Source organism: Cucurbita pepo, chromosome LG19, assembly GCF_002806865.2.
Source record: "Cucurbita pepo subsp. pepo cultivar mu-cu-16 chromosome LG19, ASM280686v2, whole genome shotgun sequence".
In the NCBI taxonomy this organism is placed as follows: Eukaryota; Viridiplantae; Streptophyta; class Magnoliopsida; order Cucurbitales; family Cucurbitaceae; genus Cucurbita; species Cucurbita pepo.
The window spans coordinates 2,294,315-2,320,524 of NC_036656.1; the positions used below are offsets into that span (position 1 = coordinate 2,294,315).

The following is a 26,210-nucleotide window of genomic DNA, read 5'->3' on the forward strand; positions in this document are numbered from 1 at the left end:
TTTTTTTTTTTTCCTTCAAGATCGTACCAACATCTCTTGCTTGCAGGGAAAAGGCAACAAGCTAAAGGAAAACAAAATGAAAGGAACAATATTGAACAAAAGAGAAACCATTACAAGCCATAGAGGTACCATAAACCACATTATCGGGTATTGATTGACTGAAAAATATACACCATAAATTATTTGTCTTTATTTTAAATACAAAAATATCTTCTTCAAGCAAACGGAGAGCTTCAGAATTCTCAAATTGTTCACTGCTAATGTCTTTTCAGAGAAATTGCACCGATGATAGATATAGAGCAAAGGTGGATTCTGGTCTAAGACCAAACTTGGAGCAGGACTTGGAGCAGGATGAAAAGCAGTAGCAATGGAAACTTCTGATCTGTAGCTAAGTATGCAATGCCATGAACAAGTTCTGCTTGCGAGCATGCTCTGGAATAAGTCGATTAACAGTATCAGGTGGTATGTCAGCAAGCTCTGCCAAACAAAATCAACCCAAACCTCAGCATGAGAAGCGTGCATGAAAGTAGGTGAAGAGTAAATTGAACAAAAACATGTCTGATTATAGAAATAGATTCATCAGATGTCAGAGATCCGTAATGGACTGATCACAGAAATTTCCCAGGCATAAAATCGTGATAAAAATGTAATGAGTGCTGCAAAATAGATATCAAGATATAACTTCACTCCTTGAAACGGTTTCATCCAATTACGAGATCCCATGCGTCCTACAATATTGGTTTGAAACAGCATCCTAAGTTTCTAAATGGAAACCATGTCAACGTACATGATCAAGATACCTAGTCAATAATTGTACAAACAAAACATCTCCGCAGCACTTAGACAGAATAGCACAAAGAAACGGGTAAAACTGCTTACTCACCCTGAGGTTTAAAATTAAATAATGGAGGAAGTGGGCGGCCATTAGGAAGTCGTGTATTTGGGTCCCTTAACTCATCAAAGAAGGGGTGGACACAAGCTTCCAGCTGAAGTAAACCACATAATATTACGAGAAATGAATAATAACTTACATCCAGGAAAAATTAAAAATAGTGGAAGCTGAACTTACAGCAGTACACCGCAAATTAGGTGAATACTGGAAAAACCTGCATACAAGGTCCACAGCTTCAGGAGGCAGACGTTTCTGGAAAACCTGTCCATGATTGTGGTATTCAAATAAATATCGGTAGCAAGTCAATTCAGTTTCCTCTTTTTCTGTTAGGTAAGGATATTTAAAAATAACAATGTTAAAATAATAACATACGACTACAAAGAAATAACTGCAACTTTCCCTAAATATTAGAAAAATCAGTATGAGAAGAACAGAACAGTACGAAACAAATTAAAAGCATGCAGCGCTGAAGCAGACAAACAAAGAGCCCTAGAGTGCATGTGCAAGCCTGCCCCCTGCAATTTATCCAGTGTTCCAAAACCACAACTACTGTACCTTTTTAAGTAATTAACTGATTCTATGCACAAGCTACTAGGCAAACTCCACCTGTTTGTTTTAATGAGGAATGAACATTCTCGGGCATGCAACATAATGATACTACTAGAAGTGAGCCCCCAAAGGTTGAGCATTTTGTAACTACTTAAGAGCAGAGGACAATGAACAGAAGGGCTGAGGAAGGGATGATACATCATTAATCCAACTGAGATACCAAGTAAGATTATTCAACATTAAAAAAGAAACACTTGGAGGTTGACATTGTGAAAGGAATTGTGTATCCAACAATGAACCAAAACGTGATAACGTATGCCTCCTTCAAGTAACGGCCTTTGTTTGGAAGTAGATGCTAATCTCTTGAAACTTGATGGAAAATTACATTGAAAACGTTTGGAAGAGCGAGGAAACATAGACTTGCCTTATGCCAGGGATGAGGCTTAATCTGTGGGAACTTGAACTCTGTGTAGTTTGGATTCATGCATTTTATTTCTTCTCTGGTTGGAGTCCCCAAAACCTGTGTACGTGATTGAAATGTTGAAATGACAAGTTAAAACACATTATTTTTGTAAATGAAACCCGTCTTCAAATTCAGACATATGATAGGCAGGTATTTCCTTCAATAACATAGAACCATGATAAAAATGAACCCTATTAAATGATCAAATCATAAGAGCTACAGGAGACCTACCCAAACATGAACTCTAAGATAATATCATCCAATCGAGAAGTTAAAGCCCCCACTAATTCTCTTAATCAACAATACATACCACAGATGTAATAGCAAGATGTACTGGAGCTAATTTCACATTCTTAAATGACATAGCAAATCCACCAACTTTAGGGGACTGTCCCAATATCCACTTGAGACTTGAACTTAGAATGAATATGAAAAATGAACAAGAATTAAAAATGAAGTGATAAATAGATAGACCCACCTTGATAATTTCAACCAGTTGATCAACACCACTTTCACCAGGAAAAAGGGGCTGCAAAAGTTATCAGAATCATAAGTATTTTGAATAACACACGCAAGATCCATATAGTTATTTGAATACACCACCTTTCCAAGAAGTAACTCGGCCATTACACATCCTGTTGACCATATATCAATTGCAGTAGTGTATTCAGTGGCACCAAATATGAGTTCTGGAGCGCGGTAGTATCTTGAGCAGATGTATGAAACATTAGGTTCCCCTTTTACCTGAACAAATGGCAAACAAATTAAATAAATTCAGAAGTTAAAAGACAACAGTTCCCCACTCCATAAATGGTTCAAAAGGTACTTACCAATACTTTTGCACTCCCAAAGTCACAAAGTTTGAGCTGATGTGTATGTGGATTCACCTGAAACAAAACGCTTGTCTTAAGGCATCACTCAAAAACATTTTAGTAATCCATTAGTTTTTTTTTTCCTTGTTACTTTCTGTAGTCAAAACTAAAATAAGAAAAAATAAATAATGAACAGAAACATATGAATCCAGTCATCTAATAAATCCATTGATCTTAATATCCCAGCCAATCAAATATTTGTGAAATATGTATAATAGGTGAACGTACAGACATTACCAGACTTTAAGCCAAATTCTATGGTCGACCAGAAGTTACTACAAGGGCCAGCTCCTTATATGGAAAGCAACAGTCACGGGATCAGAACATAATCATGTACTCATAGGTGATAGTAATAGCATTAAGATGTATCCCATAAAACCTTCCACTTTAAGTCAACCATCGAGCAAAATAATATCATCTTTATAATTATTATTTACAACTGATTCAATCAAGTAGTGTTGAAATTATTTACCAAATTCATAGCACTGGTAACCCATCAATTATCCAAAATTCCAAAAATAATCTTAAATTTAGGAATTTTTTAAATTGCACCATGTTTCATTTCTCGTGTTTAGTGTTTTTGGATAACAAAATAATACTTTCATCATAAAATTAATAAAAGATGAAAAGAAGGCAAGATAGGCTACTCTAAGGCAAATAATAATAATAATAAATGTAAGAGATAACACGGTAGAAACTCAATTATTTATGAGTAAAATAAAGGAATATTCTCAAAAACCTAACCAACAGGTCCCAAAGTCATGCGAGAAAAGCTCTAAGCCCCACATTAGAGTTTTCATCAACATTCAATCCAAACATCACAACCTTATTTCCACCTACATAGTATCAGATACACCATAATGAAACTAATACTAATTCTTAAGGCGGCATAAAAAAGAAACACATGCAAACCTGAAACAATTACGAACAATATGATAGCATATAAAACATAATACTAAGTCATATGCAATAAGTCTCACATGTAATTCTAAACCTGAAAACTTGTGAGAGATACTTACAAGTAAGTTTTGAGGTTTGATATCCCGGTGGCAGATACCGATGCAATTATGTATGTATGCCAGTGCCCTACAAATCTGCAACATAAAAGACAAATGATCATAAGTTTCTAATAGCATAATTACCAAACATTACAATCCAGATAATGTTGATCTAGAAACCAAAATGTATGTTTGTTATTAACTTATAAGTAACATTGTTACATGCAAAAGCATATATTTGAACCGTTTATAGCCCCAAAAGATTGAGCACCTATGCAGAAACTTCTTAATACCAAGTGACATAAAAATAATTCAAAAAAGAAAATAGAACAAAGGCCCTTACACTACAGAGAAATATAAATATGATTGCCATCTATCACTATAACAGAACTAACCAAAGTTATTTCAAATTTTATAATCACAATTCACAACTACCATTACTAATATCTTCATTCATGAAATTTAATCATGCAAACTCTATTGTAAATGAGAGGACATATGCAACAAGGAGCTATAGAGACAAAAGTTCAAATCTACTACAAATTATTATTGATTAAATACCTGATAGGTATATAGTTTAACATAGATTAAGGGCATTCGCTGACTGATCCTGCTGTAGTTCCTTGCAATACGGTTGACAGTTTCAGGAACAAATTCAAGCACGAGGTTCAAATAGAGCTCTTCTTTGTCTGTTGTTGAAAAGAAACAATGCCTAAGGGAAACAATATTTGGGTGATCCAACATTTGCATAATCTGCAGCTCCCTATTCTTGTATCGCTTGTCTTGAAGAACCTTCTTGATTGCAACAATTTCTCCAGTTTCTCTACATTTTGCCTATCAAAAGTGACCAGGTTACCTCAGTTTTTCAACTATGAAGTTGCACGGAAGAAACATTGAATAAGCATTAGATACCATTTATACTTACTTGAAAAACAACACCAAAAGAACCAGTTCCAACTACATGTTCAGAAATATAGCTGATAGTCTGGCACACCAAAATAAAACATATGTCACAGAACAATTAAGACATCGTCATCAGTAACATTTTCACTTCCAACCTGCTTAGATTGACCATTTCGACCACCAATTGTGGTTCTTATCACATGCCCTGCTTCAGCACCCACTCCGTCAATGATGTCTGGCTCACTATCCTACATGAATGAAATCATAAAAATGCCAAAAGAAAAAGGGGGAAGTAACGGTGCCATGCTTTCATATACAACAAATAGCTTGGGTAAAGCTACTGCAATAAGAGATTGCAAGAGTTTCATTTAACTGCCAGGACTTGAGCTAGAAAATATAAACAACCAAAATCCAGAAGCTTACTCTCTCCTCGTCAGTGTCTGTTTTATCCCTCAGTCTCATCTCATGCATCTCTCTCCCGAGCCAGTCAATTGAGCCAGATGAACCCTTGAAGCCATTGATAGACCTAGAACTGCCAACTTCCCCATTTCCTAGGCTCGCAGACGCCATTTTGTTATCTCTGTTCATTAGGAGTACTGGTATTAATTACCATCACGGGTCTTTGTACTCCTTCACTCCACACTACCCACGTACAAAGGTTTCTATTGACATGGCAAGAAATGAAGTTAGGGATGACATAAGAAGAGTGAAAAAAAAAAAGAAAACGATGACGAAAGTTCAATAAAATATATAAATGGTAACAGATCGAAGGACATAAATATTTGCGATATCAAAAAGACGATTACGATTCTCCGGAAACTAAAAGATTATTCTATTTAGTATTCCAAGCGAACGATATGCGTCCATTATAGTTCTTTTTCCTTTGAACACCGAAAAGGGGTCTTTGTAACAATCAGAATCAGAATCAGAATGCAAATAAGAAATCAAGCATGATCTGCCCAAAGACTCAACCCATAAAACGAACACACTCGGTCGGATCTAAACTTCAATCACACAGCCTTCGCTTCCACAACCAAACCCAAAATTTAATTTGAAACTGAAGGATGAAAAAAAGCGATTAGATAAAAACATAGAATCGATACAATCCTGGAATGGAATCGGCAAAGAACGTGGCGAATTAGGCAAATAAACCCTAGGAAAGCTCAGAGAAGCGGAAATTGAAGCAGATCGTTGAGAAAGCACATTAACCTGGGAGGATTTCGCCGGCGATTGGAAGTAATGGTCGTTCATCATAAGCTCCCGATGAGAGGTTTGGTTGGGGGATTTTTCTCGGGCTATGGCTCTGGTTTGTGTTTTATGGAGCGTACATGGTGGGGGGGTGGAGGTCGGATTTGCTCAGTTAGCGTGAAGTGCATTGAGGTATATGACAGAGGCTGTAGAGCTTTGTGATTTCGTAAAAAACGAAAAAAATAATATATATAAAAAAAAAAAGAAACTATATGTTGAAATGGTTTTTCTCCAACATTTTTTAGCGGTGAAAATCCTCTTTAAAATAACATCCCCAAAACGTCAAACTTGGTCAAACGTTTTATTATTATTATTATTATTTTTTTTTTTAATGAAATTTTCGAAATTTAATTTATAACTGAATCTCCGTCCCCTTTTACCAAAGAAGAAATAAAAAGATAAGGTCATTCCATTTCCAAAAAGACTCACACCCAAGTTTCATAGCTTTGGGTCCGCTATCCCGATCATGATTTTCCTATTTTTAGAGGGAAAAGTCCTTCCCTTTCTGGCCGGTTGTGGGTGAGGAGGGATTCGAACCTCGATAATGTGGTTCATAGCCATGTGCTCTAATTTTCTGAGTTACAAGCCCCACCCGTCTCCACTGGATCTGTCCTCGAAGTACTCTAAAAACGGAAGATGAGAAGAAAATGTTTTCAAATATCACAAGGGGTTGAAATTCATGTAAAAGAAGAATCAAACTTCATTTATTAAACGGTTACAAATTTTGGGGGATGATAATCTAGAGTTACCGTATTTCTTTAACGTATTTTAAGTCTTTTATTTACTTTAAGATTAAATTTACAAAGGGACTAATTATGCTCACAAAGTATACATAGTAGCTAATTATAGTCATAAAATATACATAGTAGCTGATTATGGTCATGATAGTTTAGATTGCATGTTTAGAATCATTCTTTGACAAGATAATCTGAATCTTATTTTTCCTTAAAGAGGGGATTCTTTATTCGATGAACAAGGTAATTTAATGAGCTAAAAAATCTAATCAACTCACTCGGAATGATTTAAATTGGATTGGGTTATCAATTTATCTAAACAAATAACTTAACAACTCAAACTAACCCAACCAAAATATTTTACTGATTGGATTAAGTTAGGTTGATCCAACCCAACTTCGAACGAGTAAGTCGTCCACTTAGTAAGTTTTTGATTGTGTAGTCAATGACCCTCCACCTAGTAAGTTTCTAATTGGGTAATCAATGACCCACTTGACCTTCTAATTTGGATTATAATTTCTATGTAATCTCCGAAAAATTTGATTTTTGAATTGCTTCAGCATCAAGGTCAGCAATTTGTACAAATATGTCATCGGTTGTTTCCAGATTTGCTACAACATCATGGTTCAGCATAAATGTTTTGAAATTTTACCAAATAAATCAATTATATAAATCAACCTCAGTGACCATTGGTGACTGGTTACCCGATACACACGTGTATCCTTTATCACAAAAATAATTATTAATCATCTCATGTGACTATTAGTGGTTGGCTACACGATATGCACAGTGTGTAGTCCTTCTTACACTCTTTATATTTATAAATCATAACATGCATGCATATATACGGTCCCAAAACATATATTTTATATAACCAATAAAGGATGCACCATACAACATACAGTCATACACTAGTATACATATCTAACCGTATTTAGAAAACAAACCGATTTTAGTTTCGATAGGAAGGTCATTTATCTAGGAACTTTGCAGGTCCTATTCCCACTTAATCAATCGCGTCTTTCTTTTTCATCCGTGCGAGTCACTCCTAATGTGTCAGTAAGAGATGTTTCTCCTCCTCTCTGTCGTCCTATTTTTACTAAGATATGCAATTTTTACCTCTTTGAACTTGATTTGAAAGTGAGTTGTTCAAGGATTCGCTCCACTCCTCTACAAGATTTTATCAGCTCTCTTCCTTTTTGTAATTTTCTTCAAGAATTAGACAAAAGTTCTTAATATGGTGGAATACCTTCGTGTAGGTCGATACAAACTTCGAGAGACAAGTCAAGCCAATTTTAGAAATATGATAGAACGTCGACTAATGTCAACCAAGTAAGTGACTTTACTATCGGTATGGTTAAAAGATTTGAGTTATGCATGATGGCACATGTCCAATGGCCCCGCACGTGTCATATGTTTGATATTTGTATTGTGTTTATGATATGATATGTTGAATGATAGAATATGATATGATATGATATGTTGCATGACACGATAGGTGGTATAACATGATGTCAGTAACATTAAAATACAAATGGATGTCACATTATGCTTTGACGAATTATGATAAGCTATGAAGTGTCATGATATACTATAACATGTATGACGTGATGAAATGTTTTGAGACAAGAAGATTTAAAATGTACAACCCCCAAGACATTGATATGAATCCAACAACTAATCACTTGCATGTACCCGAACGAGCAATTACCAGAAGCAATACAAAGAAGATTCAAGTATCAAATCAAGAAAATAATGGAGTGGCTGACATTGGAGAGTGATTAGAAGACTTTGCCTTTGGCAGTTGGACTACCAATTAAGACCATCTATGAGTGTCTTATTTTCTTCAATTTGTATTTAATAGCATTTATTAGTAATTTGTAGTTGGTGGTTGAACTTTATTATGTTAGGGTTATCTTGTCGGCCTATTTAAAAGCATGTAATATTCAATTTTGAAATCATGGTGGAATACAAAAACCTTGGTTGAAACCCTTTGGGTGGTATATTTCTTTCAAACCTTGCTTTAGGTTTGATGTTAAAAATCGATTCATTGGATTAGTCATGATCAAGCTAATTCTGGAGTGAGTCGTCTTGGTATCTAAGAGTGACCATCATAGATTCCAAGTTCGATCTAAGAGTGACCATCATAGATTCCAAGTTCGATCTAAGAGTGACCATCATAGATTCCAAGTTTGATCTAAGAGTCATTCATCTTCTAACCAACTCTTGGTTGGAATCAATCCGTTAAGTTAGCTTTCTCTATGAACGTTTTGCAAGGATTCTAGAAGGACCTCTAGCTTTGCAAAATATAGCACTGTATGGCGCTTATCAGACATGTTTGAAGGCTATGCTATAAATGAAATGACGGGAAGAAAATGGGGGTTGTCTTACATGATTTATTTTCTATGAAAAATGTTGAGACCTCATGCATATTGTAGGTTCATTTACATCGGTATATTTCCCCTTTTATGATGAGTATGGACCCATACACTATGATGATGATGATAACTATCATGTTTGGCATGATTCACGATGGTCGTTGTATCTTCGGACGTTAGGCTATAGCCAACTATTTCAATCATGCAGGCCCATGGGGTGGTGAGCCCGTCTGGTGAGCCCACGCTCACACTTGTAGGTCATGTGTCGGGAAGCATTACACATTCAATTTGTCCGAACTGGAGGCCACCTGAGAGACCATGGTTTTAAATGATAGGTCCCTATCATGATTGCATGTGTTTGCATTCACTAACTCCAATAGTGGAGTCAATTACGGATTATTTCTTAAAATACTCAAGTCATGTGCTACTTCTATATTTCAGGTAAAGGCAAGGCACTCGTGTACGGTTGATGGTGGCATTGCAATTAATTGCTATTTTAACATTTTTCTTGGTTTATTTTAATTTACTTCAAATATTTCTTTTGTATTGTTTTAAGGTCTTTTTTTGACGTCGTTTCATTTAGTCGTTTTAAATGAATGTTTTCGTTTTAAAGTTGCGTCATCCATATGGTAGCGACTCTAGGTCAATAGAAAATTAGGGTCGTTACAAACAATCTACATGAATCTATCGTTCAAATGTAGCGGGAACCCTCTTGGAGTTTAGACAACCAAGTACTTGCGCAACCAAGATCGAGGCATGAGCCAAAATGGATGGTTGAAATTATAAAGTTCAATGTTTTACAAGGACTGAGATGAACCTTACTCGTAAGCTCAACACCGAAGGACCTAAACTCACGATATGACAAAGGAGGTTAATGTGGCTATGAGAGCAATAATTAGTATAAGGGATGGGGTGAGTTTAAGTAAGCTAAGTATAAAATCGATAAGGAACAAATCGCTTCGTAAATGGTGGTTAGAGTACCTGGAGCGTTTTACAAATCCCTTGGTATAGTTTTAGCATTTGCTTGGATGGTTAAATAGAATGTACCAGAGATATTCTCACACTCAATCAAGTCTGTCAACGTTGATATGACATCAAATTGAATTTAAAAAGAGTTAGACACATGACCTCGACATCTAAAGGGACGTCAATTGTGAATGATGTCCTAGTGGAGTTTTGTGATGAACTAGCAACACAAAGCATACCTGAGAAGAGTTTGATTGTGCAAGAGAGAATCGATTGTGCGCTGTGCTAGGTAGGGAAAGTGTTCGGGCTTGGGCAAACACGATGAGGCGTTAGATGATTAGTTGCTCATGAAAAGAGAACTTAAACCATGACTGATAATTAGAAACTGATCGAAAGAACATAGTAGAACAAAGTTTATAACAATAAGAAATAATTACAAGAGAAAATTATCAAACTCCGTACTCAAGTTGAACTTCCCCAGAGTATGATGTATAGACTTAAGATCAAGTTGAAACTCCGTTACGCCACGAATTCACGACCCGCACCTCGATTAGTAAGGTGTCACTTATTATATTACTGCCTCGATTGGTAGCCATGCGATTTTGTACTGGCCACGTGACCTGATTGTTCTAAGTAGGGCAGTATCTTAGATTCAAGAGCTATGATTGCGTGGAGATAGATATGGGCTCTCGAATAGAACTCATGCTCTATAAACCTACTTTGGAAGGATGAGGGACTACAAAAGTACATAGAATCAAGGTTTAGGCATGGACAGTACAAGAACCTAGCTCATGATCACATGAATGAATATTGCATGAATTTGCAAGAATGAATGATAAGGAACTCAAGTTAAGAACTGTAGTACCTTAACTAGACTCATGATATGATCAAAAGTTTATAAGACCATCACAAGACGAGCAATTCGATATCCCAACACTATAGCCGACATGGGTGCCAATGACACATTGATCAATATTGAGGAAAGAACCAATAATTAATGTATCTTATGAGGTGTGGCAAGCCAATTGTTTGTTATCTATGAGGCATTTACGCTAACTGTGAAGGAACACCCTTATTGACTCACGAAGCATCAAAAGAAGGAAGTCGAGACAAACCTTGGATTACACATCGAAAGACGAAGAGTCTCGTCTAAATCGCTGCACAATGACAGAACCCGCGAGCCGCTCCTCCGACCACAGAAGACCATTTGGATTTGGACAGTAACTAAGGATTCCGACTCCAGTAGACAAAAACCATTGACCCATGACACCATACTGGAATCCATTTGGGGACAGTAGCCGTTCACCCAATCAACCAGAAAGGATTTTGAATCTCTTTGACAGCAACCATTGACCCATCCATGGCACCACACCAAATACATTAGAGGATCTTAAATCCATTTGGACAATAACATTTGACCCATTTGACCCATGGCACCACACCAAATGCTTCAGACATGCAAAACAGTCATTGATGGATAGGAAGACCTACCCAATTGAATTAGATGATAGATACAAGGGAACACGAATAAAGATATCAGAAATCACTCGGGACAAAGCTTTCTTCCTATCTTTGAAATGGGACTCCTTTCATTGGCTGCAAACATCTTATAAAGTACTATTGTCAGCTCCATTGAACCAAAAAAATTTCAAAGAGAAACGTTTTCCAGAACAGACCATTTGGATAGAAAAACTCACCAACAAAAAGGGTACCATGCCTGAAATCTCGTTGCTTCATGGAAATGGAGGTCTCAATAAATTGTTTGTCCCAACGGGCGAAGATCGGAAAGGTTGGATAGCTTTTTTCAATATTATTGGAAACTATTCCTTGCTGTCCACTAAAATATCAGACCACCAACTAAACTCAAGACGTTAGAGTAGAAGGCAAGACCATGTATATCGACCTACACAACCCTTTCCTGATACTAAAAAGTTGCCACGAATGCTAGAAGATAGAAAGACAGATGCAGAAACGTATCTTTTGATTCTAACTAAAAAGGCAAAGACGATCAACAAGTTTCCTCTCTCCCCCATTCATACTATATGGGATACGATGGTGATTGTCACTCGGGAACATTTTCACGATGACTAGTTTATGATAAATAGGAGCATCCAATCCATGCTAAACGACTTTTGCCAACTAAACCCCTACAGAGCAGACAAAGCGATTCTCCGGTTCACATCAAAGGAGCAAGTCTCATTAGTTGGTAATAAAAAAGGTTGGCAAAAAGTTGGTAACTACGTCGTGAAAATTAAACATGATCCGATGAAAAGCACCTGAGTGACCCAGTGGTTCCCTCGTATGGAGGTTGGATTAAAATAAAAAATGTTCCTCTAAATCGTTGGGACATTATACTTTGAAAAACATAGGAGATACCTGTTGTTAGAGATCAACCTTGTAGATACAGAGCTTGGCATTCTTTTTCAAGGAAAGCAAGATGAAACAGAGGCAGAAGAAGTCCCCCCCGATATCAGTAACACTCGCACCAACAAGTCATCCAAATCTTGGAACCATGGCTAAAAGAGCACCACATGTGCATCATGGCTATTCCATCCGGGAAAAAGAAGCCCACTACGGTCAAGAAATCGAGTAAACTGACTAGGGAGATTGCTGGCCTCCTTAAAAACATCAATTATGAGAAATCGAGCAAGTCTCAATTGGGAGGTCAATACCTCTTATGATAATTATCTCTTGGAATGTTAAGGGATTGGGAGATTGGCAAGAGAGCCTTAATCAAGTCCTTCCTCCTAAAATACAATCCCACTATGGTTATTCTTCAAGAAACAAAATTGAATTATGTTGATCGCTGGATAGTTAAATCCCTATGGAGTGCCAGACATATTGGTTGGTCAGCTTTGGATGCCTCTGGTTCATCAGGGGGATCTTAATCCTGTGGAATGACCCAACTTTGACCATTTCAGAAGTCACCAAAGGCTTATACACCTTAACCACACATATTCTACTGGCTGATAATTATAGTTTTTGGATCACATGAATCTATGGCCCCTGTATATATCAAGAAAGACATCTGTTTTGGCAGGAATTACAGGACCTATCATGCTTAAGTACGAGAATTGGCTTTTGGCGGGCGATTTCAATACCTCTCGATGGGCACATGAAAAATCCAGTGGAAAAGCCACCAAAAGCATGAGACATTTCAACAATTTCATAAGAGAAGCCGAACTCATTGACCTTCCCCTCAGTAATGGACTCTATACATGGTCAAACAACAGATCTCCACCCACCTTGACACTCATCGATAGATTTCTTGCCACAGAAGACCTCCTTGAAAAATTCAGTAACGCTGGGGTTCAAAAACTGAATAGACCTACATCTGATCATTATCCCATTCTACTTTCCATGGGTTGCTGTAAATGGGGCCCCTCACCCTTCCGTTTTGAGAATATGTGGTTGAACCATTCTGAATTTTTGCCAATGGTAGAATACTGGTGGAGGAATACTAAAAGGAGTCCTAAAGAAATGGAATAAGGAGGTTTTTGGTTGTATTTCGACAAAAAGGAACCAATTGCTAAACGAAATTACCCTCCTTGATCAGATGGAGAAAACTGGCTCCATCACACTAGTTCAACACACACAGAAAAAACTCATGAAAGTAGAACCTATTTCGTTGGCAGTAAATAAGAGCAATTTTTGAGACAAAAATGCAAAAAACGATGGTTAGAGGAAGGTGACATAAACTCCAAATTTTACCATCGTATCATGGCTACAAAGAAACGAAAGAGTACCATCGTGGAAATTCTATCCACACAAGGCATAAGTTTAGTAAACAAAGACGAAATCGTATCAGAATTTGTGTCCTTTTACACGTCCTTATACACAAAGGACAATGCCCTCTGCGAATTTCCTCACGATCTTGACTGGAGTCCTATTGATCAACAGCAAGCTGCCTCCCTCGAGGTCGCTTTCACTGAAGAAGAGGTGGTGAAGGCGATTCAGAATCTGGGCTCTGACAAAACTCTAGGACCTGATGGTTTTACCTCAGAATTCTTTCAGAAATGTTGGAACTTTATGAGAGTTGATATCATGAGAGTATTCCATGATTTTTTCCGAAACGGAGTTATCAATGGTAACCTGAATGAAACATACATATATTTGATCTCAAAGAAATTGGATGCTCGCACTGTTGCAGACTTTCGTCCCATAAGCCTCACGACCGGTCTATATAAAATCATAGCAAGGGTATTATCAGAACGCCTTAAAAAGGTTCTCCCCTTCACAATAACTAGGCAACAAATAGCTTTTGTTGAGGGGCGACAAATTCTTGATGCAACCCTCATGGCCAACGAACTCATTGATGAATGGGAAAGAAAGAAACAAAAAGGTGTAGTCATTAAACTTGACATGGAAAAGGCCTTCGACAAGGTTGATTGGACCCAGAATGGCGAAGGTGGATTAAAGGATGCATCTCATCCACAAATTTCTCCATCATCATCAATGGAAGACCGAGAGGGAAAATTTATGCCACACGGGGCCTGAAACAAGGAGACCCACTATCCCCTTTTCTCTTCATCAGGGTAATGGACTGTCTCAGTCGCCTACTAACAAAGGCAGAATACGAAGGGCAGATCAAAGGTTTTCAGATTGGTAATGAAGGCTTGAGCATAAACTACCTTCGGTTCGCAGATGACACAATCCTCTTTCCTGATTTGGTGAATGCCTCTTCCATAAAAAACATGATTGAGACGGTAAAAACCTTCGAAGGATTATCTGGACAAAATATCAATCTCCAAAAAATAGAGGTCATAGACATCAATATTAGCACAGAGATCATTGAAGAATTTGCTAGCATATATGGTTGTAAAAAGGGAGAAGGGACGAATATGTACCTAGGACTACCTCTAAAAAGAAATCACATCATTTTCCTTTGGGAAGATTATTTTGAGAAAATAGAAACAAGGTTGTCAACATGGTCATCACGTTATACTTCAAAAGGCGGAAGACTTACCCTAATACAATCCACATTATCCAACCTCCCTACCTACTCTATGTCACTATTTGAAATGCCACAAAAAGTGGTCGCGGATATAGAAAGACTTTTCAGAAATTACTTGTGGAAAGATAGTGCACACCTTGTTCGTTGGAATATTATAAACCTCCCAACAGAAAAGGGAGGTCTCGGTCTTCTCTCGATAAGGAAGAAGAACACAGTTCTCCTCGCCAAATGGATATGGAGATATCATCATGAAGAAAAGGCCTTAGGGCGAAATCTTATAAAGGCTAAATATACTTCTACATCAAACAAAGATCACCTCCCTCCATCTTCTACAAAAGGGCCTTCGAAGTACATAAAGAAACATCAAAATCTATCACCCACCAAACTCGCCATAAGGTGGGGAATGGGGGAAGCACATCATTTTGGACCAACCCATGGATTGAAAACACCACACTAGCTTTGAAGTATCCACTTTTGTACCGGCTTTTTCACAACAAAAAAGCCACAATTAAAGAAACGTGGAATGTTGTCAACAAATTTTGGGACTTGAAGCTTGGTAGGAATCTAAAGGATAATGAAGTAACGGAGTGGGCCGAATTAAGCCTTGACCTTGCCCCTATGGTATTGTCAAACAAAGAAGACTCGCTAACTTGGCTCCCTGGAGTCTTTTCTACAAAATCCTTGATGATGGACATGGGGAAAAAAGTAGAAGCAATAAGTCCAACGCTAGCAAATATGGAAAGGACATCAACCTAAAAAGGTGAAGTTCTTCCTTTAGGAAATAGCGCATAAAGCCATCAAAGTGAAAATCTTCAAAAAAGAATGTCTTACATCACTCTCTCTCCAAATTGGTGTCCACTATGCAAGAAAGCAAACGAATCACAAAGTCACTTGTTTATGCAATGCACATACACTCAAAATTTCTAGACAACGATACTTGATATATTCGGATGGCATCTCACATTTCATAGGGAGGTAAAAGATTTTTTGGATATAGCCTTAACGTACCACCCAGAACGCAAAAGTCTGATTATGGAAAAACCTCATCATGACTTTCTTTTCGAATATGTGGAAAGAAAGAATGGAAAAACCTCATCATGGCTTTCTTTTGGAATTTTGGAATATGTGGAAAGAAAGAAATCAGAGAATATTTGCAAAAACGACACAAACCTACACAAAACTTTTCGACAATGTTGTTTACCAAGCTATATCTTGATGTAAACTGTCTAATATTTTTACTTCCTATAGTTATACCTCCCTCGTTGCAAATTGGGAAGGTCTTTTGTAAAAATCATGGATTATACATCCCTCTTTTAAATTTCACTCATCAATGAAATTGTCTCTTAAAAAAATAAAAATAAAAATCCAAGACCTAATTCATCATGTAATTAAAGATAATTCTTCATCATACTATTATTTTTGTTCCTTTGTTCTATATTATGACTATACGTAGAAAAAATACTATACATCCAACTTTACTCACGGTCCCTTTCAGGTTGGTCACTAAATATTTTTAAATACTCAAATACTCATTCTATGTTTGACATTTTGTTTCAAGGCAAAAGCAAAGTTCAATTGTTAGGATAAATTAGCCATATTTCCAAATTTGAATTTATTTCGGGGATGTTTATCAATCATTTTCAATGCACCTTCGGATAAAAATGCATTTTAAATAGACTTCCATTAATAAATAAATTTTTTAAAAAAATAATAATAAATAAAAAAAAAAACCATCATTAACATGCATGTAGAAGAGTCTTATTTTTAAGGACAAAGTAGGGTCGTTACAAGCCCTCCAAATACCTCTAGTCTTTACCAACCTGAGCCTCAAGGTAAGTACAGTACTATACAAGTGAAAAATGTAAGATAATTAATAGAAATACAAGTTGTTTATAGTAATAAGATTTAGAAGAAATGGTGCTCGACCATCCAACTTTTGGAATAATATTACAAGTGAAGACATGTTTATTGAACTAAAGAGTGTACTTTGTTGCCAATAAAAATACGTAGATGATACATGAAGTATTAAGCACACCATTCCTTAGATGTCTAAAAACCTATATGACGCCTCATCAACATACATTTTTAAAAAAGAAGAAAACAATGCCAAAATTGAAGTGATGGATGGGAAAAGAGCAGACCCGAAGGAATACCTCATTCCTGTGATGCACCCACATTTGTTGTTGAATCCATTGGCTCAGCCACGGTTGAATCATCGGGTTTGTTGTCGCCTTTCTTACCTGAATTTTGTCAACAAAACTTGGTTCAATGGATCCATCCATCCATCCATACATTATCTGCTAAACAAGTATGGATTGCAATTACCTTTCTTCTTCTTCCCGCCACCCTTCTTCTTAGTCTTTGTTCCAAGTGCTAACCAGGCCTTTATTTCAGGATCATCAATAGTTTTTGTAGTTTGAAGTTCTTGCAGTGCATGAGACGTAATTCGGTCCGATCCATTAGGCATCAGTAAGACAGTAAATTTAATGTGGGCGACGTAATCGCCTGCAAAATAACCCATTGCATGAGAAGGTACACTACTTGAACAAGATTAAAAAAAATCGAAAAAGGAAAAGATGATTGCTACCAGGCTTTTCATGGAGGACGGGATATGGTTGCAATAGATCATGATTAACACATTCAACTAGTCCCAGCCTACCTCTTTTCTCTTCCAAAGCCCTATTATTAAGGTGTTAAACCTATGCTTCAGAATTGCAGAACCAAATGGCCTCCCAAATAAATTCATTGTCAAAACACAACCAACCTAGCAGTGAAAGGTAGAATGGGGAATTTCTGACTTATTTCACTGAAAATAAACCTAGATGCTTTCATTTTCAAGTGGTAGTTCTTGTCCACAGCTCTCTTATATATGGTTGTCTGCTTCTCATCGACCAGCTTAGGCTGCACAGATTTGTTCATTCATAAACAATTGGTATCACATGACAAGAAGTTAACCGGTAACGGTGGTTAGTTGGGTGAAAGGCCTTATTACCTTGCCTTCACCTGTGCTTGTAACGATATCTATGGCATAAACTTCATTCTCTTCAAACTCTGCATCATCAACTCTTGTATCTGGATTTGAGACACTGAGAACAACCTTGTTTCCATCGATCACAAATTGCTTCAACTGGTGGCTAAGCACCCCTTCAACAATTTTGCAATCATAAGCAGCAGCGACCTTTTGAAGGGCTTCTGTTACATCTTTATTCTGAAATCAGAGGGGTTTCAATTAATCAATAGAAATTTTCAAACAGAAATCCATTACGCATTAAAAGAAAAAGGAAAGAACATCCAACTATGTATTAATCAACAAAGTGAAACAGCATAACTATGATTCTAAAGGCCTCAAAAACTATATATAACTCCCAAGTTACGGGAAAACAGATTATTGGTTAACTATATAAATTCTACCCACTATGACAAGACATCACAAGAGACTATCAGAATGTATATCGTACAACAATTTGGACAATTGAGACATCGGCATCAGCCTATGATATACCAAATCTGACCATTTACATTATAGGCAACAGGGAAAAGAGGCAAACCAAAAGAAGCAAATCACTTCGGCAAAGTTGCCTTCATTACTGCTTACGGGAAAACAGATCATTTGTTAATAACAGAAAGTCTACCCACTATCATAAGACATCACAAGAGGTTATCATCGGGACAATATATTTCTACAATAATTTAGACAATTGAGACCATAGGTATCATCCATGACATGTCAGCCTATAATATCCCAAATTTGACCATGCACAATATAGGCAACAGGGAAAAGAGGTAACCCAGAAGTCACAAATCACCTCGGCAAAGTTGCCTTCATTATTCGGTTATGGGAAAATAGATTGTTTAATAATATAACTCTACCCTCTATCATAAGACATTGCAAGAGATTAACATGACCATATACTCATGAATTTGGACAAGTGAGACCCAGGCATCATCCATTACATGTCAGCCTATGATATCCTTAATTTGACCATGCACTATAGGCAACAGGGAAAAGAGGTAATCCACAAGTCTCGAATCACCTCGGCAAAGTTGCCTTAATTATCCAGTAATGGGAAAATAGATTGTTTAATAATATAAACTCAACCCACCACATCATAAGACATCACAAGAGATTACCACGACAATATATATTCATTAACTTGGACAAGTGAGACCACATACATCATCCATGAAAGTCAGCCTATGATATCCTTAATTAGACCATGCACAGTATAGGCAACATGGACAAGAGGCAATCCACAAATCACAAATAGCCTCCGGCAAAGTTGCCTTCCTAATTCAGTGGATTATAGTTGCTTCAACGACCTTTATTTCTGTAGGGAACATACTTAAAACTTCACAACATTGACTCATAAACTAAACCTGAAATGGTGAGTGAAAACAAATAAATGATGTGTGTTGGAGCAAGATCAACTGTACACGGTAATATCACCATTGGTTTATTTGGTGAGCTTCACAAAAGAAATAAACCTTCAACTTTGGAACCGTTAAAGTAGGATACCAAAATATAAAGTTAGAGAACAAACTGCAACCATAAAACCTATAGCACTAACAAAATTCTACTGAAAATATGGGACACTAAGATCACAGGCATCAGCCATACACAGTATGTCCACCTACAGTGATACAAGCATGACCATACTAAATATGGGCAACAGGGAAAAGAGGTAATCAACAAGTAACTAATCACCTCGGCAAAGTTGCCACTAAATCTTTTTGCACATGGCGATGTCTCCCCCATGAACTAGACAATACAATGCATAAGAGTTCCTTCGACACTCTTACTAAAAGTCTAGTGGATTTGAGGGGAAGAATCCTATAAATTCCGGTAACCAAATATCACCATGGAACAGAGGAACTGTATCTTATAAATTATGAAAAACAAACACCTGTATAGATCCGTAACATGAACGTGTTTACAATATTGTAATCAAAATTTCCAAATAACTAGTCAATGATTAATACTCACAAATGTGAGTTTGAACAAGTTCTTAATATGTTTTAAGTACTTATTATATACCCTATCAGAGTAACTATGACAAAAGCTTCACATGGTGCATAACCATAGCTTAAGACAAAAGTTCATCATTTAGGGGCAGAAGGACTGAGATCCACATTGTGAAGTAACATAACCATGACTAACCGATAGTTTCTATTACAAACAATTAATCCACATAATCTAAAGGCCATGCAGTGAACCGCAACCTTGGTCGCTAAACTAAATGAGTAATGGAGATAGTAAAAGACAAAAATAATTGAAAGAAAATGGCAAAAAATCATAAGAAATCATAAAAATATTAACATACAAGATCTTGAATCAAGTTCTACAATTAGAAAAGGTTCCAAACAGTATTAGCAAAACTATTACCTTTTTTCCAGGCCGAACAAGTCTCAAGGCAACTTCGGCAGCAGTGTTAGCCGCTGCAATGACATCGGCAGCCCTTCCAGTGACTGGACCTTCTTGCAGAACATGAGTATGAGCAGCTACAGCGATGAACCCATCAATGTGACAGCCCATATCACTGCCGCAAGAAAGACCCAATCATCAATCAACTGTCATTAAACACTCCACGAGAAAACAGCAATCAATTAATGTATAAGTCGGTTACATTTTGAGTATATCTCCTTCTTCCATCACTGTTTGATCGCTAGCCAGAGGTGAAAAGTGGCCGACTATGTTGTTTACAGAGATGCAAGTTGGAAAGGCAACGCCCCGTTCTATCTTCTTCTTAACATTCTTGTACATGCTGCCAGTTTGCCTTCACATTCAAACAAAAATACTTACTAAAACACAATCAGCGAAAAATGGGGTAAATCTTAAAGTTCTAATCCTGAAACCTACTCTCTGATAAACGAATCTCCTATTTCGCAAACGTCAACGATTTTTGCTTTAGGTTTACATTCGGATAACACCAGCTGCAATGCCTCTGCAAGATTTTTCGGTTTCCATCAACAGTGTCGTAATTCACATTCAATAAGACATGCTAATGAGAAAGACAATGGCAATGATTGCAAAAGAAAGACGGAAATAACTCACTGTTTATGATCTCGGCAGCATTTTTGTACTTCGTAACAACATCCGGAGAGGAGAGATCCAACTCTACCTCCTCCCTTTCATCGTCCGACGACATAAATTTTGAGGTTCAAAAACTCGTAAACTACCTGAAAAACAAATGATTCACGACGAAGAATTCACGTTTACAAGCAAAGAACAATGAAGAAAATAGGGTTAGCTTCTTCTATGGCCGCGTTTGTTTATATAGGAATGGCTCTTAGCTGGTTAGGGTTTTGGGTTTTCTTATTCTACTTTTTATTTTTAATTTTAAAATAACCATTTTATACTTATTTTTAATTTGTACGTCACATTATTACATCTTTAAAATTATATTTTCTTTTTAACGGTATAAATAATTTCATTTAATTAATTAATAAAAAAACAAAACAAGTTGTACTCAAGCTTAATTATTAAAATATTTCATCCAAAAATAAAAAAATCTAATTAAATAATAAAAAAACAAAGGTCTCCCTATTTAAAATAATAATATTTTAAAAAATTTATACAAAATTCGGTCAATACAATAATATATTTCAAATGACACAAATTTAATTAATTATAAAATAAACTTAAATACTATTTTATTCTTTAAAATCAATTATAATTAAATATATTGATATTTTACTTAAATACTATTAAATATATTTTACTTTAAATATATTGATATTAATATCTATTGCAATGTATAACTTAGATTAATAAATTATGGACGAATATTTTGAAAAAAAAATCGCTAATTCATAGAAATTGATAAANTTTTTTTTTTTTTTTTTTTTTTTTTTTTTGTGTGGAATTATGTTACATCTCTTGGAATGTCTGAACCGAGTGACATCAATCATACAATATACTTCAATGAAGATGCGAAGAGAATGTTGTTAAAATTATCAAAAGATATTTCAATTCACGTCACATTGAAGAAGAATGAAGTTTTATTGTTACAAATTTTGGGTGGATTAAGATTTAGAGTAGTTTAGAGTTTTCGTATTTCATTAATATATTCTAAGACTTTTTATTTACTTTAGGTTACATTTACTTAATGGTTAATTATGGTTATAAAGTACGAATGTTACCGCTCATGAAATGTCTTTAGTAGTTTCATTTTGAGGCTATATAAAACCATGTATGTTGTATTGGTAACGAGACTTGGAAAATATAGTAAAATAAGCATTTCTGCTTTCTTTAGTCCGTGGCTAACTTTCTGTGCAATTCCATGTAGTTTAGGTTGCATGTAGAATCATTCAAGCTTGACATGATCAATCTTGTTTGTGGAGTGATTTGAATCTCATACGAGTGTTCTTGCCTTGAGATATTTGATCAAGAAGAATCATTCAAGCTAGACATGATCGATCTTGCTTGTGGAGTGTTTCAAATCTCAAACAAGTGTTCTTGCCTTGAGATATTCGATCAACAAGGTAATCTGAATCTTACTCTCCTTGCAGTGATTCCATATCAGCTCCCAACACGGAGGTAGAACTCAATAGTAAAAAGCTCACACCTAGAATAGTCGTAGTCAAGGTTCCTTGTCTTGCTTCATATGCAAGGAGACCCATGGAGAATCTGAATGCCTACGAAAGGTGACACTATATGCCTTCGAACCAAAACTTGAAGTGAATTCATAATCTAAATTACTTTTTCGCTCTGTAGACGAGAGTGGAAAAAAATAGAAGAGTTAGTGGAATGCGGTCTTATGTATGTTGAGGTCTGGGTTAATCATACAGCGGCCATGAATACCATTGTCGATTCTAAAGCCACCCACAGGTTCATGACGGAGACCGACGCAAAATGTCTAAACATCCTTTGGCATCGAAACATAAGAAAGATGAAGTTCATTAATTGGGTAATCTTATCTGTCTTAGGAGTTGTAAAGAGAAGTCCGATCAAGTTGGGGACTTGGACTGGACAAACCGATTTTTTGATAGTCGAGATGGATGACTTCAACATCGTGTTAGGAATGGACTTCCGGCTAGAATACAAAGTCATTCTCATGCCCCTAATAAAATGCTTAGTTGTAACGGAATCCAACCCGAAGATCATTCAGAAAAACACCCATCAAACAAGAGGGGTAAATATGACGTCGACATTACAGTTGAGAAGGGATATTAATGATGAACTTACGCTCGCTGCCATTGCCGTAGTTGAAGAGGGGAGCTCGAGTGAGGTAACCCCAACAGAAACCTCGTGGTCACTACATAAACAGCGCAACGTAAGACCAGAAAGTCAGACAAAGTATTTATCTTCATTTGGGTTGATAGATCACGAGATTGATTTTATATCGGGGTAAGATCGCCTGCCACAAGTGTGTGTCATATGGCTCAACCTGAGCTAGCTGAATTATAAAACAGTTAAATGATTTGTTGACAATCAAGTTCATTAGACTCGCAAAGATTCTTGTCAGTGATCACCCAAATAGTGTGGAGAGACCCCAACCCAACAACTTTATGGTAGGGAGGAGATAAACCTCCGAAGTTACTCGTGTTCACTCAAAAAAACCATCCAGATGAATGGACAAGGGCCAGTTGGAAGCGTCAACCAAAAAAATTTCAAAATAGAGAGAAAATTCATATCAAGTTGAGGTCAGATCAACTCCAAGTTCAAAGTAGCATGAGCCAACTGGAGGAGCAAAGCTAGTCGACGAGAAGAGGAGAGGAGCTAAGCAGTGAGACCAATAAAATAGGTTCATGCAATGGAATTGCTTTACTGAGTTGAGGAGGGGAAGAAGCGAAGCTAAGATGGCTTGGTAAGCAAGCAATCTATTATGTAGGGCCCAACTCCAAGTTCTTTCTTTTCTTTCTTTTTGAGGTCAGGAAGGCAACGTATAGGATCAATTGTCCCTTGGATGTAAACACAGAGAGGTAGTACGACCACATACAATGAAGATAAATTTCGCCGCGAAAAAAGTAGGAGAGAATCTGATAGGGAAGACATGAAGAGTCGACGAATTGAAAAGTAATTTTCAATAGTTCGTGGCAGATTAGAAAAGACTCCTCAATGCTGAGATCAACTGGAAGCGCGTCGAGAGACCTGAAGTCAACCTCATCCTACATCGCTGAGTTGTGAAGAGTCAGTTGACAGAGACGTCAATCAATTGAGTGGGAGAGGATGTCACAGTCATGCTTGTCCAAGCATATTGCCTGTGGCCGTGTGTGTCGGATGTCCCAAATCATACTTGTCCAGGACATGTTGTCCATGACTACATGCCAGTTCCAAACCCCTTTTACTTGCTTCCATGTTAGATAGCCCTTTACTATTCTTATTATGCCACTACGGAGATACATAATCGATCACCAAAATCACGTCTACATCCGACATGGCTAAAATGCCCCAAAATATACTATATGTGGTAAATTATATAGATGGGGTGGTTGCCACTTTTAGCCTATAACATTACTTTTTTTTAAAATTATTTTTAACCCATTTTCTCACTCATGTTTTCTAGAAAATTTCTCTCAAATGTGACCCGAAGCTCGAGCATACGCCAATATTGTTCACGAAGTCTGAATCTCACATGGCTGACTTGTTTGTTGGGTTAGAACAAATGTCACACAATCACTGTCTCGCTGCCATAAGAGTGTGATTGTGACACAAGACATTCCACCTAGTGTCATAGTAGAGTAGCACTTTATTGTGGGCCATTAATAGTCACTTAAGATCTAAGTTCGAGTAGCACTTAGTAATCTTAAGTGTCATAGTAGGACTATCAATTCATGTTTTAGTGGTCCACGTTTCAGTTCACGTTTATTGGTCTGTATCAATTCTTATTTTTACAACTTGTTCACTATTTAAACTCACCACTTCTTCATATTTTTTCATAACACAACGTACAACTTCCTTAGCTTCTTTCATCTAAATTTTTCTAAAGCCTACCTTGTTGCTCTTTCCAAGTTTATTTATTGTTATCTTATTCTTGAGAGAGATGTTTATTGTACTGCGAGGAGAGAGTTGTGAGTGATCAAATTGTAAATGTATTCAGAGTTGTGATGTGTTCCTAAGAAATTCAGACAATTGTACAGGTTTGATCCTGAGCCGTGGAAAAGATTAAGTTTGCTCCTGAACTCGTAAAAAGAGTTGTGTACCGGTTTGATCCTGAGTCGTGGAAAGGATTGAGTTTGTTCTTGAACTTATAAAATGAGTGGTATAACGGTGGATTCTGATCCAAGGAAAGAGTCGAGAAAGGTTTATTTAAATTACAAGAGGCGATCGTGTATTTTGAAGAAATTTTTTGTATTTTGTTTGAACTGTTGTAATAAATTTGAATGGCAATGGATCATAAATAGATTTTGTTTTCTTTTTACTTATTGTTTAAGTTAAATTGCCAAAACTTTTACCCAATTTTACTATGTTTTTTATTTCTATTTTATTTTATTTGCTTTTGTCTGGTATTGGTAGTCATTGTCAAAGATTGGAAGTCTAAAAAAATCAAGTCATGACATATTGGTATCAGAACAGTGGTGTTTTCAATCTTGTAGACTAGTCTATGTTGAAATATCATCACTAGCCCAATAGAGTCAAGCCCAATAATTGTACTAGCCCAATATAGTCAAGCCCAATTATTGTACGAGCCCAGTATATTTATTTTAGTAGAGATTTTAGGAGAAAGAGATCTATATATTTTAGGAGAAATATTCAAATTTGTTAGGTCTAGGTTCAAATCGGTTAGGTCTAGATTTAGATTGGTTAAATATAGATTGTTTACTCTTAGTATAAATACCTCTCCACCCTACCTAGGTTATTCATCCAAGAAATCCAAAAACAATAAAAAGTAGAAGTATTCTACAGAGTGTCTTGTATTCTCTTCTCGATTGGTGTTAATAAAGAGTGCGAGTGTTTCCCACAGTGAGTTGTGTTCAACATTTGGTATCAGAGCGAGGTTAGTGTAGGTTATCTGATCTCTTGGAATCCTTAGTATGCTCTGTGGTTGCAGCTCTGTCTGATCTTCCACATCAGAAACGATTTCTTGAGATTAGTGGTGAGTGAGTTTCTTTTGTGTCGTGAGAAGTCTGTGACTCTGCAAGTCTTGTGTCAAAAGAACTTGTTTGGTATTACTGAGGTATGGCCAACACGATGAGTGATTTCCAAATCGTTGGAGGAATTAAGAAACTCAACAACAACAACTACAACACGTGGGCAACATGCATGATGTCCTATTTACAAGGACAGGATCTTTGGGAGATCGTTGGCGGGTG

The 26,210-nt window shown here is 36.6% G+C and overlaps 3 protein-coding genes across 3 annotated transcripts; 1 reads left to right on the plus strand and 2 right to left on the minus strand.

Annotated features, from left to right (window-relative positions):
* Positions 1-65: 65 nt before the first annotated feature.
* LOC111781507 (shaggy-related protein kinase kappa-like) lies at positions 66-6,083 on the minus strand. Its single transcript, XM_023662146.1, has 13 exons — positions 5,887-6,083; positions 5,101-5,339; positions 4,833-4,925; positions 4,700-4,759; positions 4,336-4,608; positions 3,796-3,870; positions 2,735-2,791; positions 2,508-2,648; positions 2,383-2,433; positions 1,866-1,961; positions 1,070-1,153; positions 884-986; positions 66-477 (listed from the first exon to the last, which is right to left on the minus strand). Exons 2-13 carry the CDS (start codon positions 5,263-5,265, stop codon positions 389-391), a joined length of 1,287 nt encoding a protein of 428 aa, XP_023517914.1. The 5' UTR covers positions 5,266-5,339; positions 5,887-6,083; the 3' UTR covers positions 66-388.
* A 7,640-nt stretch (positions 6,084-13,723) lies between these two features.
* LOC111781628 (transposon TX1 uncharacterized 149 kDa protein) lies at positions 13,724-14,500 on the plus strand. The gene has a single exon (XM_023662316.1). It carries the CDS (start codon positions 13,724-13,726, stop codon positions 14,498-14,500), a length of 777 nt encoding a protein of 258 aa, XP_023518084.1.
* A 2,327-nt stretch (positions 14,501-16,827) lies between these two features.
* Positions 16,828-21,257, minus strand: LOC111782137 (ERBB-3 BINDING PROTEIN 1-like). The gene is made up of 9 exons (XM_023662937.1): positions 21,010-21,257; positions 20,815-20,899; positions 20,582-20,731; positions 20,341-20,494; positions 17,950-18,165; positions 17,722-17,858; positions 17,545-17,636; positions 17,283-17,462; positions 16,828-17,197 (listed from the first exon to the last, which is right to left on the minus strand). The coding sequence occupies exons 1-9, from the start codon at positions 21,101-21,103 to the stop codon at positions 17,112-17,114; spliced, it is 1,194 nt and encodes a 397-aa protein (XP_023518705.1). The 5' UTR covers positions 21,104-21,257; the 3' UTR covers positions 16,828-17,111.
* Between the last annotated feature and the right edge of the window lie 4,953 nt (positions 21,258-26,210).